Source organism: Camelina sativa, chromosome 16, assembly GCF_030686135.1.
Source record: "Camelina sativa cultivar CO46 ecotype springtype chromosome 16, ASM3068613v1".
NCBI lineage: Eukaryota > Viridiplantae > Streptophyta > Magnoliopsida > Brassicales > Brassicaceae > Camelina > Camelina sativa.
The window spans coordinates 1,530,624-1,550,919 of record NC_141895.1 but is presented as its reverse complement, the minus strand read 5'-3'; the positions used below and the strand labels follow the sequence as shown (position 1 = coordinate 1,550,919).

Genomic DNA, 20,296 nt, shown 5'->3' with positions numbered 1-20,296 from the left:
GAGAGTAGTTTAGAAATAAAGCTTTTATTACTTTGATTTTAACTTGGAACAACTTCACAACATCTTGGTTAAAAGTCCCTTCGGAGACATCCGATAAAATTGGAACGATACAGAGAAGATTAGCATGACTCCTGCGCAAGGATGACACGCACAAATCTAGAAATAGTCCAAATTTCCATTTAATTATTTGTTTTTTTTTCAAAAAAAAAAATATATTTTTTGGTTACAAATGAGCGTAGGAGGAGGTATTTATAGCCTCCATATTACAAAATATCTAGAATATTTTAATTCTTAATCTAGATTATTCTATCAAAATATCTAGATTATAATACTATAATTATCTATATAATTCTAATTAAATATCTAGATTTTTTATGTTTAAGGAGGTGATACATTTTTCTAGAACTTCTAGATATTTTTTTAAGGAGGTGGAGATCTTGATATTTCTAGAGAAAACTCTGAATTTGGATTTAATTAATCTTGATTAAAAATCAAGTTTAACTTTCAACACCCCCTCTTAAACTTGATTTTGCCACTCCAAGTAAGCTCCTCATCTTGATAAAGTCTTCACGTTTGAGAGGCTTGGTGAAAATATCGGCTACTTGATCATTTGTCTTCACATACTCCAATTGCACATCCTTCTTGTTAACACACTCTCTAATGTAATGATAGTGTGTGTCAATGTGCTTACTTTGATCATGGAAGACTGGGTTCTTTGCCAAAGCTATTGCTGACTTGTTATCCACAAAGATCTTTGTTGGCTCTTCTTGTGGCAAGTTTAACTCCTTAAGAAGATTTCTTAACCAAATAGCATGGCACACACATGAAGTAGCCGCCACATACTCCGCTTCACAAGTGGAAAGCGTGACAATTGGTTGCTTCTTCGACATCCACGTGAAAGCCGTATCTCCAATGTAGAACACAAAACCACTTGTGCTTTTTCGATCATCTACGTCTCCACTCCAATCGCTATCGCTATATCCAACAAGCTTATAATCATTTGAAATAGAATAGTACAAACCAAAGTTCATGGTACCTTTGATATAGCGAAGAATCCTCTTTGCCGCCTTAAAATGAGTTGTTGTTGGATGTTCCATGTAGCGACTAACAACTCCAACCGCATATAAGATATCAGGTCTTGTGCATGTTAAGTATCGTAAGCTTCCAACTAAGCTCTTAAATAGTGTTGGATCCACTCCTTCTCCTTCCTCTATTTTTGATAACTTGATTCCACATTCCATTGGTGTGCTCACCGGGTTTGAGTCGTCCATCTTAAACTTTTTAAGTACCTCCTTAGCATATCCTTCTTGTCTTACTTCGATTCCCAGGTAGTAAGACATCAATCCAATATCTGTCATCTCGAACTCCTTCGTCATCTCATTCTTGAATTTGTCGAACATGCTTGGATTGTTACCCGTGAATATCAAGTCATCTACATACAAGCACACAATCAATATATCGCCATTTTGAATTTTGATATAAAGTGCATGCTCATATGGACACTTGATGAAGTCTTTCTCATTGAAATACTTGTCGATCCGTGTATTCCAAGCTCTTGGGGCTTGTTTTAACCCATAAAGTGCCTTCTTTAACCTCAAAACTTTGTCTTCTTCTCCTTTGACTATGTAGCCTTGAGGTTGCTCAATGTAAACTTCTTCTTCAAGGTCTCCATTTAAGAAGGCTGACTTGACATCCATTTGATGTATCTTCCACTTGTTTTGAGCCGCCAATTAAATAATTAGTCGAACAGTTTCAAGACGAGCAACAGGAGCAAACACTTCATCATAGTCGACTCCAGGTCTTTGACTATATCCTTTAGCCACCAATCTTGCCTTGTATCTTTCAACTTCCCCTTTCGAATTTTTCTTTGCTTTGTACACCCACTTCACATCGTTCGCATTGTATCCATTTGGAAGTGAAGCTAACTCCCATGTATCATTTTTTTGTATAGCCTTTATCTCTTCATCCATGGGATTTCTCCAAGTCTTTTTTTAATAGCTTTTTGGAAGTTCAAGGGCTCGCACTCCGCAAATAAACAAAACAAGGTAAGGTTGTCTTGATTCTCGGTTACCTCGTAAAGCTCTTGTAGACTTCTAAAGTGTGGAGTCCTTTCGCTAGAACTTTCTTCTCCTTGAGAACTTGTTGGTGAAGTTGGTGGTGTAGTAGGCTCTTCTCTTTGTGGCTTTGGGTCATCTTCTTCAAAGTGTGGAAAGAAGTTATAATCTTCATCATTTGACTTCCATTCCCATTCTCCTTCTTCGTCGAACACGACATTTCGACTTATAATAGTCTTCCTTGTATCGGGATTGTAAAGCTTGTAGCCTTTCGAGTTGTTGTCATAACCAATGAAGATGTACTTCTCACTTTTGTCATCTAGTTTGCTCCGCTTCTCATCTGGTACATGAGCATGAGCTATGCTTCAAAAGACTCTTAAATGAGAAACACCAGGCTTTCTTCCGCTCCAAGCTTCTTGTGGTGTCTTACCTGAGACACTTCTTGTTGGAGATCGGTTTAATAAATACACCGCACATGCGACAACTTCCGCCCATATCTCCTTCGGTAGTCTTTTACTCTTAAGCATGCTCCTCGCCATCTCAAGAATTGTTCTATTCTTCCTTTCTGCTACTCCATTTTGTTGAGGAGATCTAGGCACCGTTAGTTGTCTTCGAATGCCATTATCTTCACAATACTTATGAAACTCCTTGGATGTGAACTCTCCTCCACGGTCAGATCTCATAGCTTTTATCACAAGACCACTTTCCTTCTCAACATGGGCTTTAAATTTTTTAAAGTTCTCGAACACCTCGGATTTTTCTTTCAAGAAATACACCCATGTTTTTCTTGAAAAATCATCAATAAAGATAAGGAAGTAGTTACTTTTACCAAGTGATTTTGGCTTGATTGGACCGCACACATCCGTGTGTATTAACTCCAATGGCTTTTGAGCTCTTATGCTTGACTCCTTTGGAAAACTCATTTTGAATTGTTTTCCAAGTAGACATCCTTCACACACCTGATTTGGATGATTGATCCAAGGTAGCCCCCTCACCATTTCTTTCTTAGAAAGTAACTCCAAACCTCCAAAATTTAGATGTCCGTATCGAAGATGCCAAAGCCAAGACTCCTCTTTGTAGCACATCTTGAGACATTGTGCGATGTCATTTTGAATGTTAAGAACAAACATTCTATTTTTAGACATCGGCACTTTAGTAATGAGATTACTTGTTTGGTCTCTTATAGAAAGGTTATTATCTTTTAATCGAATATCATAACCTTTCTCTAAGAGTTGCCCAAGACTCAAGATGTTTGTCTTCATGGTTTGAATATAGTAAACGTTGGAAATAAATTGATGATCTCCATTCTTCAATCGAATGAGAATGTTTCCTTTTCCTTGTACCTCCATCTTTGATTCATCTCCTAAAGCGACGTTTCCTTTCACTGACTCATCAAGCTCCACGAACATGTTTCTTCTCCCGCACATGTGATTGCTTGCACCACTGTCGAGGTACCATTTATTATTTTCTTCTCGTTCATCCTTCTTGTAATTAGCCATTAATAGCATGTCTTCTTCTTGAAATTTTTCTTCAACGTAGTTGGCCTTCTCCTCGACTCTTTTGTTACTAGGAGCTTTACATTCAGAAGCGTAATGTCCAAACTTTCCACAATTGTAGCATTTTACACTTGATTTATTGTACCTTGAATTTGAGCTTCCTCTCCCACGACCTCTTGATGAGCTTTCTCCTCTTTGACTTGTGTTGTCTTCATATGGCCTCCAACCACGTCCATTTCCATATCCACGGCCTCGACCTCGTCCTCGTATTTGACCACCACCTCTTCTTTGATAACTTTGCCCAATTTCTTCTTTAATGTTATTAATTTGCATTTTTAGTACTTGTTCGGCAATGTCTTCTTTCTTCTTCTTCTTTTCTTCATAAGCTTGTAATGACCCAAGAAGTTGCTCCATTGTCATGGCCTCCAAATCTTTTTTCTCTTCAATAACGGTAACGATATGCTCAAATTTTGAGTCTAATGATCTAAGAACCTTCTCCATAATTCTCACATCATCTAGCTTCTCACCGTTTCTTTTGAGATTATTAGTAACCATCAAAACTCTTGAAAAATAATCTGAGACGAGTTCACCTTCCTTCATTTGTAAAGCTTCAAATTCTCCTCTTAGAGTTTGAAGACGCACCTTCTTGACTTGATCAACACCCTTGTAAGATGTTCGAAGCTTCTCCCATGCTTCTTTGGCCGACGTAGCTCCAACGACCTTCTCAAATGTGTCTTCATCTAATCCTTGATAGATTAGACAGAGAGCCTTCTTGTCTCTCTTTCTTGAGTCTCTCAAACTATCCTTTTGGGTTTGAGAGAGACTACCTTCGTTCTCTGGTTCAATGTAACCTTTCTCGACTATCTCCCACACGTCATGTGCTCCTAGGATAGCAATCATTGGTAAACTCCAATTGTCATAGTTGTTCTTTGTGAGCACTGGGACTTGGAATGGAACACCATTACTTGCCATGTTTAGGATCTTCAAGCTCTGATACCACTTTGTTGGAAGTAAATTCTTTTAAAAGTGATGGAGAAAGTGTTTTGAGTATTTGAGAGAGTAGTTTAGAAATAAAGCTTTTATTATTTTGATTTTAACTTGGAACAACTTCACAACATCTTGGTTACAAATGAGAGTATGAGAAGGTATTTATAGCCTCCATATTACAAAATATCTAGAATATTTTAATTTTTAATCTAGATTATTCTATCAAAATATCTAGATTATAACACTATAATTATCTATATAATTCTAATTAAATATCTAAAAAAATTTATGTTTAAGGAAGTGATATATTTTTCTAGAACTTCTAGATATTTTTTTAAGGAGGTGGAGATCTTGATATTTCTAGAGAAAACTCTAGAACTTGGATTTAATCAATCTTGATTAAAAATCAAGTTTAACTCTCAACAATCTCGAGTAATTCCTAGCTCAGCCATTGACTCTTGTCTATTATACGAGTGTAACAGCAACGTATGGTTGTTGAGAGGGAGAGTGATGATTTAGAGTATGGTTCTATCGATTCATTCTGTTAATAAAGTGAGAGTTCTCTTCTTCTTTCTTATTATTATATTTTAAGGTGTTAATTCACTTTTATATGGAAAGATGAAAATTTTAATTACAATTAAAATTTTGTAAACTAATATTCTTTATAAATTCTTCCGGTATTCTTTCTGTCCCAAGTTGGGCACTTTGTTTAAGCAGAAATAGTTTTTAGTGGCTAAAAGGAAATTTAAAAAAATGGAGAAAGGAGGAATGAATTTTGAGTGGCAGAGAAAGAAGGTGGCAGCTTTTTTTTTTTTTAGTTTTGGTTATATCAATTATTTTATTTATGTCTTTGGTCCAAAAGAGGAAACAAGACAAAGGACTTAAAAATGCATTCATTTCTCCTGAAGAATCTCAGCAATACATATATGTGTGATCAATGTGCTGCGTGACACTGCTTTGCCGGTGACTTCTTTTCATAAAATCTCCACGGTGAGACCATGAACAGCTAGATATGTGTGGATGAGGCCGTGATTAAGATTCTTTTGGATCTCTAACTCGATTTTATCTCACCGTTCTCACGCAATCTCACCACGCTGATTTCTCATAATCATTCATATTCACTATATGTTTCTGTATAAATTGTGTAGTGGTCATCAAATAGTCTTTTTCAACTACTTAACTGTTCGTGACTCCTCTCTACCAAAAACATCAATCTTCGAAACATGCATGTTTTTTCATGTGAAAGAAAAACTTAAACTAATATGACAATAGTGTCGCTCAATAGTTGGTTTATCAGAAATCCTTTCATAGTATATTTTAGATTAACACACTAATCAACTCAAAAAAACAAAAAAAAGCATTTTCAGTATAAGAAAACAATGTCAAAACTAAACGAGTGTTATTACTAGCTTGTTTGTGTCTTTTGCTTGTGTCATCATATGCCGAGGGATAACAATTTTTTTTTCTCTTTTTCTCTTGGTCTGATGAGGATTTCAATTTACTTAAGCACAAAATAATCATTCAACCAAACAGAAGATTTATGTTGTTATAAAAACATTACTTAATATATTTCAAACACTCACTCGCTAGCTAGCAGCATATATATCTAAGACATAACTCCGCAGGTAAATTACATTGCTTCTCAAACCATAATTAACAACATCTAGCTACCATAACCCTAGATATATATATATATATATAGATATATATATATCTTACATACATGTGTCTTATTATCACAAATCCTAATTAACTCTCCATATCTCAAACCTTTTTTTTTTTTTTTGTTATTTCAAGAACACAAGACTAACACATAACATCCTTGAGAAGCTTGTACCTGCGAGTGGCCAGTCTAGGAGAAGGCACGCCGGTTTTACCCTTGTCGGCTGCTGGAGGAACACTACTACTAGTGGTTTGGTTAGTCTCTTGCTGTTTGATTTGGTGGCCTGAAGAGTACTCCGACCGGTACGATCTCTTAGACGATCCACCATTAACACCTTGTTTCGCTCCGTTTCGACTCTTTGCTTCACACTGACACCAATCACAGATCTTGATTGGATCAGCTTGCTCTCTGTAATAGCTACTACAGTACCTGGTATATATCAAAGATTTATGATCACGATCATGAATTGATGATGATGGTGATAGTCCATGTATATTTAAAGTATATATGGTCGTTGTTGAGAAAGTTCTCGTATGAAATATATACACATCCTATATGTATATACATAAATATCATATATGCATGCTAGCTTTAGATTTGATGTATGATTATGATGATCATCATCTGATAAATAGATATAGAGCACGTGGCATATCTCACCGTCCACTGCGATCTAAATCTACTCTATGTTGTTAATATGCATGATGATGATGAGTATAGTACACACATAAGTACATATGGTATGGATAGATATATATATATATATATTTAAATAGACACAAATTATATGTAATAAGAAGAACATACGAGTGTTGAAAGCGATTAAGGCACTTGCTGCAATGAAAGAGCTTGTCGAAAAAACCCACATCACCACACATGCAACACACTCTTCTTTCTGGATCCACCATTTTTTGTTTCCTTAGTTAGCAGATGAGGGAGAATATGAAGGAGGAGATGGAGAGAAAATGAGAGAGGGAGAGAGAAAATGAATAAATGACAAGAATTGATTCTACTACAATGAAGGGGAAACAAAAAAAAGGTATATAAATTGGGTTTATTAAAGACTTAAAATATTCGCAAGTCGGTCCATAAGAAATAATAATAATTTTTATAAAATCAAGGAAAATAGTAATCAATAAAGGAAAAAATATATAATAGCGTAACAAGGCAGGTAGAGAGACCGCAGGTTGCTTTGCAGTCGTTTTCAGTTGGAGCTTCGGAGGTGGAGAAACAAAGAACCTTAAATTATAAAAATCGAATATTAAATGACTATTTTACCCTTGTGTTCTCCATCTATTCTCGAAGCCTTTTTAAGTATATTTTGGGAATTTCGTGAATAAGGGAAACTTGTGGGATGTCATATCTTTGACTTTATATCCGGAGAGAGCGTGATAGACACTCCCCGTTTGGTTAGAGAAAAAGAAGGAAGGAAGGGCTCACAGTTTTTACCAAATAGCGACATCTTCTAACTAAATTATATTAGTCATTTATTTAACCAAACAAAGAAAAAAAGAAAAAATTGTCGTAGTTGGTGAAAGAAAATATGATCTCATCGTGAAAATAAAACTGATCCGTATGATATAGTTTACAAAGTTATGAAAGAAAGCTCAAGATGTTTTGTTTATTTCATGTTAGTTTATGAAGAGACCCACTTTTATGAATGCAACCGTATCTTCTACTATTACTACTACTCTACACATATGCAGTCACACGATAATGAATTTAAAGAAAGACTAGTCAACTCATTTAACTTCTCGTGCATTACATTAATTTCTCAAATAGACTTTTATCGAATCCTAAGTCTTTTGGTTCGTATGCTTTTTAGTTTTTTTTTTTGATATCATAGCCCATAGAGGTCTAAAAAATAAATAAATGTGACTGATGAAACTTCTTGTCTTAGCAAATATAGTACCGAAATTAATATATTCACATGATCAATCTATATTATTATTGTTGAAATATATTTTGGTTTATGTCCTTTTTTATTTTACTTATTTAATTTTTTTTCTTTACAATATTAACCCCTAAAACAATTCTATAAATAACATTGCAGAGAAACTCAAATACTAAACTTTCTTAAATTGACCAACATTTGTTACATTTATTGCCAAAAAATCTTAACAACATATATACATTATGATTTTTCCAAAAACAACTCTACCCATTAAAATTTTAACTCATTAAATCTCGAAAATTATTTTTATAGATGCTAGAATCTCTCAAATTTAAATGATATACAACATATTTGTCAAAAAAATGTTATAATCTCCATATAATTAACATTAATAAATTTCCTAAACCAAAAATCCAATTTTAGAATGATTAGAAAACCAATGTTCACAAATATTTAACTTTAGCAAGAGGACATACAATTAATTCAGTATATATTTTATTTAGAAACTGAATATCTATATATAATTAACATTAATATAAATATAAAATATTATTAATTTGGTCTTGAAACACGGGTTAAATCCTCATTTAATTATTTGGCCAATACTGCTAATATTAGAATATGAGAAATATTAAATCAGGTAATTTAACTAAAATTTTGTAAAATAATTAAATCATTAGTAATATTGTGGCTTAATGAGACAATAGCTTATAAATTACATATTTATGTATTTAATTCCCTTATTATTGTTGTAATAATTAACAATACAGACAAAATTAATTAGACAAAATAAACTAAATCTAATAATAAAAAGTTATCTTGCGGTATACCGCGAGTTAAAATATTGTATTATAGTAAATTTTTCTTTTTTTTCGTCGTCCATGACTAAAATAAAACTTATCGTGTTTGAGTTGCATCATCACACCGTTTCCAGAACACTCTTATTTGATGAATTCTATAGCGCGCGAGAATATTAAACTACATGTATACAGCATTTACTTGTAAAAACCGTGTCCCTAGGATTTTATATATGCAATGAAACCATACTTGTTTAGGCGTTTATAAATGTGATTGGCTCTAAGTTTTTGGAGAACTATATACTATTAAATTATCACACTGACATATACACACGATGGTTTGGTATACGTCGACAAAGTGGAGCCCATATATTTTTATTTTGGTGTATATTTACATTCGGAAAATGTAATATTATGGTAACACATGTTTATTGGAAAATAATAGCCAATTCGAGAACCATGCTATAATAATGCCAGTCAACTCTGACAACATTTCTTCCCAGTAAGTTTCACGCGACAAAACAAGAACACATCTAACGTGTTTGTACAAGAAGAAAAATATCATAAAAGTACCCCTCAGTCTTCAGACGTAATTTATTTTCTTTGATTTCATTTTAGTCTTAGACGTAGCTTCTTTAGTTCACTTAGTTGTTGTCTTGTTGATATCAAAAAGAGAAATTAACTGTAGACAGTAGACTTGCTTACTAGAACAACCTTTCTAAAAAATTCAATTGCATAGTAAAAAACAATAACTGATCTCAATTAAGTAGTTACATTTTTCAGTTTCACATTTAGTTTTTTACCATGTGCCAACAACTTATAGAAAAGCCTCCTAACTAGAAGAATTAGCATATAATTAGACCACTTTCTACTTTCTTCCTTTTTAGTATATCGTTATTTCAAGTTATTTTTGTTTTTGCTAACAAAGTAACATTAGTTAATTAGAGTTAATGATATATATAGTTCATTTGATTTTTAAAACATACATGATATAGTTCATTTTTTGTTGCCCTTTCAATATATAGTTCATATTGTTCAAATACAAGACATGATTTAATAAATTGTAAGAATATACACGACTCAAGCATCTATTTCATAAAGCCACTGAAAGAGTCACTTTCAACTGTTTTTAATTACATCACACAACAGTAATCTTGGTGAATATTGAATTGTAAAGTATCTTATTATATAAACTTTAGTTTTCAAAATTAGTAAGTTATATAGTAGCAACATGTGTCAAGTATATCAATAATATTTTGACATATATGAAAAGAAATTTTATTTAATAATTATTAGGAAAATTAAAAAATCCTAAAAATAAAAAGATTACAATTAATATTTTTAAAAGGTATATAAAACCAAAAGTAATCTATTATATCACTAATTCTAATAGGAAAGTTATCTATTAAATTACTAATTTCAATAGGAAAATATGTGTAATTAATAAGGAAAATATTTGCAATTTAATTGCAATTATTATTTATAATAATCATATAGTAAAAAGAAATTTATACAGAAAAGTGAATAAAGAGTAAAAAGGTTTAATGTGTTAAAATTAGTGATGCTAAAAAAAAGTGTTAAAATTAGTGATTAACATAATATAGTAAAAATAAGATAATCAAAATAAATTAATGTAATTTTCTTAAGTTTTTCAATCAGTGAATGATTTGATAGCTTATTCAATATTATGTTATTATATAAACCTTGGTTTTCAAAGTTAGTAACTCATGTGATCGCGACACGTGTCAATTTTAACAATTAAAGATTTTGTCTTGTGTTATACAAAAACTTTGTTTTAACATAATTGTAAATTATAAGAAATTGAAATTTTAAAAAATTTAATAAATACAAAAGATAGTTCACATATATATATATATATAAAATAATACTAATTCTAATTTTAAATTACTGATTCTATAAGAAAAAGAATTTAAAAAATTATACAATTAATTACTATAATACCATAATTAAATAAATTATACTATCAATTATTAATCCTAAAAGAAAAATGATTCTAGATACTCACCTTTACGTAAACAAATATTTTTTCTCATAATGACGTCTTTAAATTTTTGATTAATTTATAATAATGTTAGTATAATTTTTATTTAAAATTAGTTGGCCAAGTAGTAAAACTATTATGTATGAAATTATAAAATATGAAACAAATATATTTAAGATATTGTTACTTTTTTAAATATAAGATAAAATTAGTTTTCAGTTTTTTCTTTGAGAATTATATTTTATATATTTTTAGTTTTTTAACAATATTAAGTAAGATATAAATTTGATAATACAATGGATATTTTTTTGATATGAAAATTATAAATGTTACTCATTGGGATTGAGTGCATATAATTAAAATCTAATTTTATTATCATGTAATATACAAACAAATTGTATTAAAAGATGGAGTGTGTGAACTCTAAATCCGGTTTAAAAAAAAAATGAAATAAAATTAATATTTTGAACATAATTTAAAATTTGACATATTTTTCTTATATCACCGTTAATATGCGGACCTAATCTAGTATATTATAAGTACATACAACACATTTATTGTAATTAATGGTCTCACTGATATACGTATATACATTGAACAATGAACGGTATAGAGAAAGTACAGAATATTCATAAACCCTCTTCTATGTACGTGAATGTGAAAAGCCATATGGATAACTTAGAAACGGACACAGAAAGGCTCTGTTCCATGCATCGTAATATCTTCCATGCGTTCCTCTCTTATTACCCTTTTTAGGGGACCATTTCCTCTGAACACCTTTTCTGGCCAATTTATTTCAACCTTACACGCGTCCGGATCGAAATATCTCAACTTTATTAGCGTTGTGTTAACGGCAAGTTCACTAGAAGTCACAGCGCGTGTGTCCCACTCTCTCTCCGTGGCTCAAATCGGCGATTTATGGGTCCGGCCAAGTAGTAACGACCGTTCACCCGATTCTTTGTGGGACTCACATCCACGATCCACCTGTCACCATCTCAAGGCATTAACACCATCCAATACTGTCTTAGATATTCCATAAGAAAATATCAGAAAATTCTAGATTTAATTAACCTTAACCTAAAGTAAAATGATTCGGCTTATTACTAACCAGCATCTAATCAACCTGCAGAAAATGATCAGAATTTTAGTGGGTTGGCACGACGTAGTAAAGTTGATTTAGCAAAAGTTGTATTAAAAGCAAGAAAAACAAGATAAGAAGTTATTATAAGAGGCTATATATGTACAAATATATTTTCGTAAATATATATTGGTTGATTTTATATGGAGTATAAATGTAGACATTATATATGGACGTTGAAGTTTACTTTAAATTGATGTACGAATTCTAAACATTTATGTTTTGGCATTATAGATAATGATTCGAATATACCGCGTCGTTTGTTTCATCCATAATGAAAAGAATATAAATGGGTTTTAGATATACATATCACGGCCCAATTCAAAATTGTGGCTTTGCCGGAGATTTTCCGACGCACCGTAACATTCCTATGGCTATGGCGTATAACGACGCCGTACGTGTTTTCTGTCTTATGTCCGACACATTTTCTGTGCTAAACAATGTCCCCAAGCGGTGGTTGTCGCATTCTATGGAGACTAGTCCCCACGGCCCATAATTCACAATACAAACAGAAGCCCATTCCACATGATCTTCTCACTAGCTTTGTCTTCAAACTGTTGAGCTTGACGTGTAAGAAATATAAACGAATAAAAACGAAAAAGCTTGCGTAAATCATCGACGTGTACTAACTATGCTTCACTAGGGCAAGTCGTTAGCTTCAGATTCCACAAATTTAATGAAATATTTTGTTCGTACTGGATTACGGTGGTCTCGTGTATGTATGTAATGCATAGCATATGCATACACCTAAAGTAAATGAAACCATAGTCTGTTACTAGTACTAAATACTACAATGGAATACTATGCTTCGAACTCAGTCTAATGTATATAAATATATATATATATATATATGTACGTCGCTATGAATTGTGGAATGAGTCTTTTATTTTGTTGTTTGTACGAAATATCTCTAAGGTGGTCATTCATTTTATTAGCCACAAAACATGAATATCTCAATAGTCAATACACTACTCAACAATTTATTCGTATTATTTTTTAAAAAGGGGAGACAGGAAGGACAGTGGATGAGCATAAGGTCATCATTTTTGCATGTTATTCGTCAGAAGAGTAAACATTATCTCAATTAAATTAATACTACTTATTTTACTTAATTAGAGGTGAATGTGATTAAGTGGTGAATAAAGTACAAAGTCTAGCGAGTTAACAAACGAATATTAAAACATTAATTTGTCATTATGGGCACATGAGGTCGCACGTGTTCGCTTTGGGATCACCGCCGTCACGTGATTCAAGAAAGCCGAACTAGGAATTTTGTTGAAGTTGAAGCACGATGATGATGATGATAATATTCGTATGTATCATCATCAAATGAATAAGCAAAGAGAGATTCTTATTCCAAAGGAAGAAGAATAAAAAAGCAAGTGGAACCACACTAACTAAGTAAGAAAGCCTCTATCTGGTTGACAAAAAAAAAAAAAAAAAAGAGAGCCGCTTGGGGAGAAGCTAAGCGCACCCGTACGTCAATGTACTTGCTCTGTGTACCTATCTAGTTTTCTCAAAGATGAGACTGAACCATGACAGGCTTAGGCCCACCAATCACCGTCACATTCTCTCTACACTCGTTTTTCTCGCTCTTTTTTTTTTTCTCTCTTTCCAATTAGTTCACAACTTCACATCGTTTAAATATTTATTAAGTTAGTATATGTTTTCTTCTGTTTTTCTTAAATAAAAACCGAGTAGAATTTGATCAAACTCTATAAGTGAATTCATTTTGGATAAATCAAAATTTGTTTAGCTAAAAAAAAAAATTTTGTTTATAATTTGAGTTTCTAATTCTGTTTACTTGTGGTCAGCAAGTTCCTAATTCTGTTTGGTCAACTTATATTCGCTGGATACATTACATAGTTTGCCTAGTGGTTCTTTTGGAGACTTCTGATAAAATTAATATAATATATATACAGTTCCCTAGTGGTTAATAAGTGTGTATGTAATTTAGAGACAACCATTAGTTCAAACTTCGGATTCATGGCAACAAACAAAAAAAATGAAAGTTTCAAATAAGCTCGGACAGAAATTACAAACACGTACTATACAAATTTCCCTATGTAACTTTTCTCCTACATGCGATTTATACTTTGGAAAATAAATTCTACAACGAAAAAAATTATATATATAGGTGTCTACGAGAGGGAACCTTCTGAATGAGAGAAGATGCCAGCTGGAAAAAACTATTGTCGGTAGTAAAATAAAAAATAATAATTAAACTGAATAAAAACAAGTTTATCTCCCTTTGCTGTTCCTCTAGTTTCGTGCCATCTTGTTTTAGAAGTTAATGTCCACTCCAGTGGACTCTTTAGTCTTTAGTAACAAATGCTAACATCTTGCAATCGCATTTATAAATGCTACTATGAGTGTTAGTTGACCAGAAAATTATACCGTATGTGAGGTAGTAAACTGTATGTTCGAATATTTTTGCAATTACTAAATGAAAATACTTGGCATGATCTAAAAACCTGCCATTTTAGCGCGGGATTATGCTATTAGCACAACAAAATTAATATTATAATTTTAAAAAGATTGTAAATTGACTTCATTAGTTCACTTCATAGTCAAGTAATGATTTTAAAACCTTTATAGTAATTGAAATCTTTCAAATCATTTTCTCGGTTTTTTTTTTCTTTGCATACCTTCTTCATGGCTAGCTTCGTCTTACAAAGAAAAATCTTCTTTATCTTCGAGGCACGTGAAGATGAGAACGGTCCCCACATGCAGCCACGTGGATTTACTGAATTATCTTTCGTGTAATGATAAAATATTTTGTAGCTTCAGAACTTGTTATGGATAGGCCAATAATTAAAACTGTCGGCTCTTATCATCCATAAATCACTAATTTTATCTGCCGAACAACTCTACTCTACTAAAATGTGTAGCAAGAACGTTTGTGGAAACAGACCAAACACACTTCAACAAGTTGCGCCACGCCCGCTACTCTGCGAACTCCGCGTATCTGCAATTTGTAAGTCAATGTTATGTTCTACCTTCAAAGCCTAGCAAATCATATATACTCTTTGAAGTACATAGATTGGTTAAATAATCAGACACATCTGCCCGAATTATAAAGCCTCCCCTTATAATGATTGGCGGTGGCACATAAAAATTGAGCACAAGATAGTGATGCATATGAATGTTTATTTTTTAGCTGAATATGATAAACAATGTTCGTAACAATTGGTTCCCTGTTCTTTATACCATATGCATGTGCCGTGCGTGTTTGTACATTATGAGTAGTTGTATAGCTGAAAAAAAAATGAATAAATTTATAAGAGCAATGCATGTAAATTCATAAATGATAGGAAAAAAATATTTATGTATAGAAACCTAAAAGGAGGGCCATAGGAATTTATAGAACCAAAGTGCAATGCACTTCGGATCGTCGGTCTAACTCATCCATCTCCTTGATTGTCTCCATCCATTTCCCCATTCCCCCATTACATTTTTATAATAATTATTCTTCGATTTTTAAAACAACTTCAAGTAACACATTATAAAAAGCAATAAAAACAGAAAAGTTTTAAAATAGATAACAGAACTAGTATTACAAGATATAAATCATCAAAAACTGATGTATGTTACTTCTTCTGGTGAACAAGATAGTTTTATCACTTCAGGTTCTTAATTATTCTCATGTAATAAACCAGTACTAAAAGACATGCTAAGGTTACTAAAGAATGATATTAGACACATACAGTATGTTGCGCTACTCTACAGAGACTCCCATCTCTCTTCTCTTATTTTCTTTGTAAGCTAAATTGCAAAATGCGAAATATTTATCATGTAAACACAGTCGCGCAAACTAGACCAGTCGTCGTTATTAGAGATTGATGAGAGTTTAGGAATGGAAGAATTGTATATTGACTCTCATAATGATTACATGAATTACATATGCTTATATAGGGAATAGAATGAGAAGCTAATTAACCTAGTTTCTATATATAAAGATACAGTAATTATTAACAAATATACTCTAGAATATTCTAGACATTCCTATATTTCGACAGTCGTGTCTTGTTGGTGAATAATTGAAGGGCCGATTTTGTTCTACTTTCCTTAATTATTTTTGGTTGCCTTGTTGAATTCTAACAATTTGGAGGTTTGCATTATACAGCCAAACCTAACCTTCAGACTTCAGACTAAAAATATACCTAGGCCACGTACAGCTTATATGCTTGGTTACACATTCGAGGGAAAATAAGTTTTACAAAAATAACATAAATAATTCATGCTTACGATTTTTTTTTGTCAATCACACATTAAATTAGAAATTAAATCCAAGATTGGTTGTCCAAACCGGTGGAGAAGAGTTTATAAAAAATATTTCTGAAACTAAAGATCTCGATGAATGAGCAAAACAATCGATTTTGACATTCGACGTACGCTGGATCCTGGTGAGGGAGAAGGCGGGAAGAACTGATTTGTAGTGGCTGAAATCATCTAGAAAATTGGAGAAAACGGGTCATTCATCTGGATCATGTTTACGATTTAAACGCCGTGATATCAAGGGAAAATAAAACAATTTTTTTCAGAAATGGTAGAAATTCTATTAACAAAAACAGTGAAGAGTTTTACACAAAACAAATCTAGTATCCGCTTCATTAATTTTATTTAAATTAAACTCATCATAGTCTATATATATAATCTATATAATATATGCATTTTATGACAGAAAATGTAATTCATGGTTAAATAAATTAATGGAATCATGTTAAGCAAAATAGCCAGCACATGCATATGTTCAAAGAAAAATGTAGACAAAATAGTAGTATATTAAAGTCGATAAAATAAATAAATAGAGAAGAAAATATAAAGAAAAGAGGGAGTGGTCAGGTCAGGCTGGGTGCATGCTAACTCTATGCACGTTCTCCTTGTTGCTCTTCGTCTCTTTCCTCACTTACACTAGACTAAGACTACTCTCTCTCTCTCTCTCTCTCTGTCTCTGTCTCTCTCTATATTAAACCCCTGAACCAGTAGTGACCACATTACCCAGTGAGCGAGTCCGAGAGTCTGAGAGTTAAACAATGGACGTCTACGGTATGTCATCACCGGACTTGCTTCGCATAGACGACCTTCTCGATTTCTCCAACGACGAAATCTTCTCTTCCTCCTCCTCAACCGTCACTTCCTCCGCCGCTTCCTCCGTCGCTTCTGAAAACCCTTTCAACTTCCCTTCTTCCGCCCACACGTCTCCTCCTCTCCTCACCGACTTTACTCACGATCTCTGCGTCCCCGTTCGTCTCCCAAACCAACCCAATTTCAATTTCAATTTCTCCTAATTCTAATTTTCGAATTTTTCAGAGTTCTGATTTTTTTTTTTTCAATTTTTTTGAATTTGCAGAGTGACGACGCAGCTCATCTCGAATGGTTATCACGATTCGTTGACGATTCCTTCTCCGATTTCCCGACGAATCCTTTAACCATGTCCGCTAGACCCGAGGTTTCATTCACCGGAAAACCCAGAAGTCGCCGATCAAGAGCTCCGGCACCTTCCGTAGCTGGAACTTGGGCTCCGATGCCTGAATCAGAGCTTTGTCACGGCTCCGTTCCAAAACCTAAACACAAGAAGGGATACAACGGTGAATCAGTCACGGCGGATGTAGGAGCGAGGCGGTGCACGCACTGCGCGTCGGAGAAAACGCCGCAGTGGAGAACTGGACCGCTGGGACCGAAAACGCTTTGTAACGCTTGCGGTGTTCGTTACAAATCAGGGAGGCTTGTTCCGGAATACAGACCGGCTTCGAGTCCGACGTTCGTGTTGACTCAGCACTCGAACTCTCACAGGAAAGTTATGGAACTCCGGCGACAGAAGGAGCAGCAAGAATCGTGCGTTTCGATTCCGGCGTTTCAGCCGCGGTGAAAATTCGCGTTTTCGTCGTATGCGGTTTGGGGTTTTCTCTTTTGGAGGGTTTTGTGATTGGTGGTGGGGGGTGACGTGTCGTAATCCTAACGGCGATGATCACGTGACCGACGCGAGGGGGGGGGGGGGGGGGGGGTTACGAGACTTTTATTTAAGTTATCAGTATTAGTTTAAAGGATGGAATGGAACTCTCTGCTAATCACGTCATTAATTTGTTAGTATTCATTTGATTTTTGTTTTTTTTTTCTTTTGGTTTTTCACGGCTCTCCTTAAAGTTATATCATTAAATGATTTTATTGGCGGCATTTAATTTTCTTCTTTTTCAGATATAAAAGCCTCTCAACCACCATGGACTCTGCTTTTTTTGTGACTTATGATGTTTTTAATCTCACATTCACACTCATGACATGCTCGTTGATCTTTCATACATTATACATACATCATACATGTTACATGTAATCATCATGGTTTAGAATTATGATTTTGGAGACTTCACCAGGCAAATACACTTCGTTAAAGAAAGTAACCAAAGTCGAATCAAATTCTAGTTTAGGTAATTCAAAATCTAACTTAATCGTCCGCATTTTTCACTATGATTCCTTCATTTGAAAGAACTTCTTACTCGTGATCGTTTATGGAAGTGCGTAAACCTGTTATAAATTAAAACTAAACGGCCATACACCGAAACCAAACAAAACCACTCTAATTTGTTTAGCTTTCCACTTAAACCACAAAACTATCTACTAAACCAAAGCCAAGAAACAAGAGGATATACAAGTTGTATTAGAAAGACAAAACTTGCCAATATCAAGAAACTGCAGAATGTTGAGCTGGATGCAGACTAGTCAAGAAAACTCAAAACATGAATGAAACGACTATACTGACAAAAATTCTAAACAGTAAGTGAAAAGAAAGAAGGTATTGATGACATTTAGCTGTGTGTGTTGTATGTCCTCGTCTTCATTTGCTCTTGACAAAATAGAGCTTACCCATGACATGAAGAACAGCAACAAAGGCAATGAAACCAATGCTCATAATAAGAACAACATTTGGAGAAATCTTGAGACCAGGGGCGTCATCTGTGTAGAACTGAAGCATCGTTCCGGCTGCTCCTCCACCAGCTCCACCACCGGCGCTGCTGTTTCCGCCACCAGCAGGCTTTCTCCTCCTCATGCTTGCAGTTGCAGCTGCACTTCCTCTCTGTGGAGCTCCACCTCCTACCATTTTTGCTTCACTTCTTGTTTCTTAAACTAATTCAATGAAAAAAACGAACAAAGTTAAGAAAGAATGAAGTAGAAATCTCTCTACAGCAAACGTTTGTAAAAAACAATAGAGATCAAAGATGAAATCTAAGAATTACAATGTCAAGGAAACTTCTCCTAAGCTGTGATTAATGTTTAATCCAAATCATAAACCGAATAAAAGGTTGAATTCTGTGTCCAATGTATATAGCTGAAAATCAAGATTCAGATTAACGATGTTATCATCATTCTTGAATAATATGAACCATATTATCAAGATTCATCATCACATCCCCCAAAAAAAGAATAAAAAGCAACATTGGGCATGCAGATCAATAATAATAAAACGTGTCATAATCGTAGATTACAACTGTTGTTACGGTAGCGAAATCAACATCTACATCAGACAAATATATGCATGCGATCATAGTTACAAACCATATGCATCTAAACAATCAAACATTACGAGATGTTCGAATGTATCATAATCGTCTCTTAGATTCACAGTAACGGGATTCGAATTAGAGAATTCACCTGTTCCGGCTTCAATTTCCTTATCGCGTCGTCGACAACGTTTTTAGGGGAGAATTCGCCAATGTCCGTAAATCGCAGACTCGTCGTCGACCATTCTTTCATTCTTGTTCTTTTTATGAATTTGAGAGTTTTGTCTCTCTTCTGTGAGGCCACGCAACTCGTTCGCGTAACGACCAATTGTGTAACGACACGTAATCAGTTGAATGTAAGAACCCTCCAATTTGTAATTGACACGTGGACGACAATCCGTATGTGTGTGTACACACATACACAACAAACTTTGCACGACTTTGCGCCTTTGGTTCTAAAAATATTCGTTTCCTTCAAATTATTGAAATTAACAAAATCCACGACTGAAGGGAAACTATAAAAGATAAGAGATCACATACCATGTTAGAATAATAGGCTGCATCTTCCAATGATTAGAATGAGTTTTCATAACATAGTTTTCGTTCGTTTAGAGACCCATTAGTTTCTTCTTTTTGTTTAGAGTGCATTTGTGTTGTATAAATTTATGCTCTAAAACTTTAGTAAACTGCTTTATACTGTATTTTCTTTTATCTAATAGATAATTTTGGCTGCATCTTCCATTGATGATTAGAGAGATCTATTATTAGT

The 20,296-nt window shown here is 33.6% G+C and overlaps 3 protein-coding genes and 1 non-coding gene across 5 annotated transcripts; 2 read left to right on the top strand and 2 right to left on the bottom strand.

Annotated features, from left to right (window-relative positions):
• The first annotated feature begins 74 nt into the window (after window positions 1-74).
• Window positions 75-177, top strand: LOC147925015 (U6 spliceosomal RNA). Its single transcript, XR_015585584.1, has one exon. It is a non-coding gene; the product is annotated as a U6 spliceosomal RNA (small nuclear RNA).
• A 5,857-nt stretch (window positions 178-6,034) lies between these two features.
• On the bottom strand, window positions 6,035-7,231 carry LOC104749277 (uncharacterized). Its single transcript, XM_010470869.2, has 2 exons — window positions 7,008-7,231; window positions 6,035-6,629 (listed from the first exon to the last, which is right to left on the bottom strand). The coding sequence occupies exons 1-2, from the start codon at window positions 7,106-7,108 to the stop codon at window positions 6,344-6,346; spliced, it is 387 nt and encodes a 128-aa protein (XP_010469171.2). The 5' UTR covers window positions 7,109-7,231; the 3' UTR covers window positions 6,035-6,343.
• A 9,612-nt stretch (window positions 7,232-16,843) lies between these two features.
• LOC104749276 (GATA transcription factor 4) lies at window positions 16,844-18,208 on the top strand. The gene is made up of 2 exons (XM_010470868.3): window positions 16,844-17,277; window positions 17,385-18,208. Exons 1-2 carry the CDS (start codon window positions 17,068-17,070, stop codon window positions 17,901-17,903), a joined length of 729 nt encoding a protein of 242 aa, XP_010469170.1. The 5' UTR covers window positions 16,844-17,067; the 3' UTR covers window positions 17,904-18,208.
• A 453-nt stretch (window positions 18,209-18,661) lies between these two features.
• LOC104749275 (protein transport protein Sec61 subunit beta) lies at window positions 18,662-20,296 on the bottom strand. Of its 2 annotated transcripts, XR_015584681.1 has the most exons (3): window positions 20,068-20,296; window positions 19,679-19,982; window positions 18,662-19,153 (listed from the first exon to the last, which is right to left on the bottom strand). XR_015584681.1 is itself a non-coding variant. In XM_010470866.3 (2 exons), exon 2 carries the CDS (start codon window positions 19,125-19,127, stop codon window positions 18,864-18,866), a length of 264 nt encoding a protein of 87 aa, XP_010469168.1. In that variant the 5' UTR covers window positions 19,128-19,153; window positions 19,679-19,818; the 3' UTR covers window positions 18,662-18,863. The 2 variants fall into 2 exon arrangements, 1 of the variants encoding a protein (XP_010469168.1); XM_010470866.3 differs by lacking the exon at window positions 20,068-20,296 and having other exon boundaries at window positions 19,679-19,818.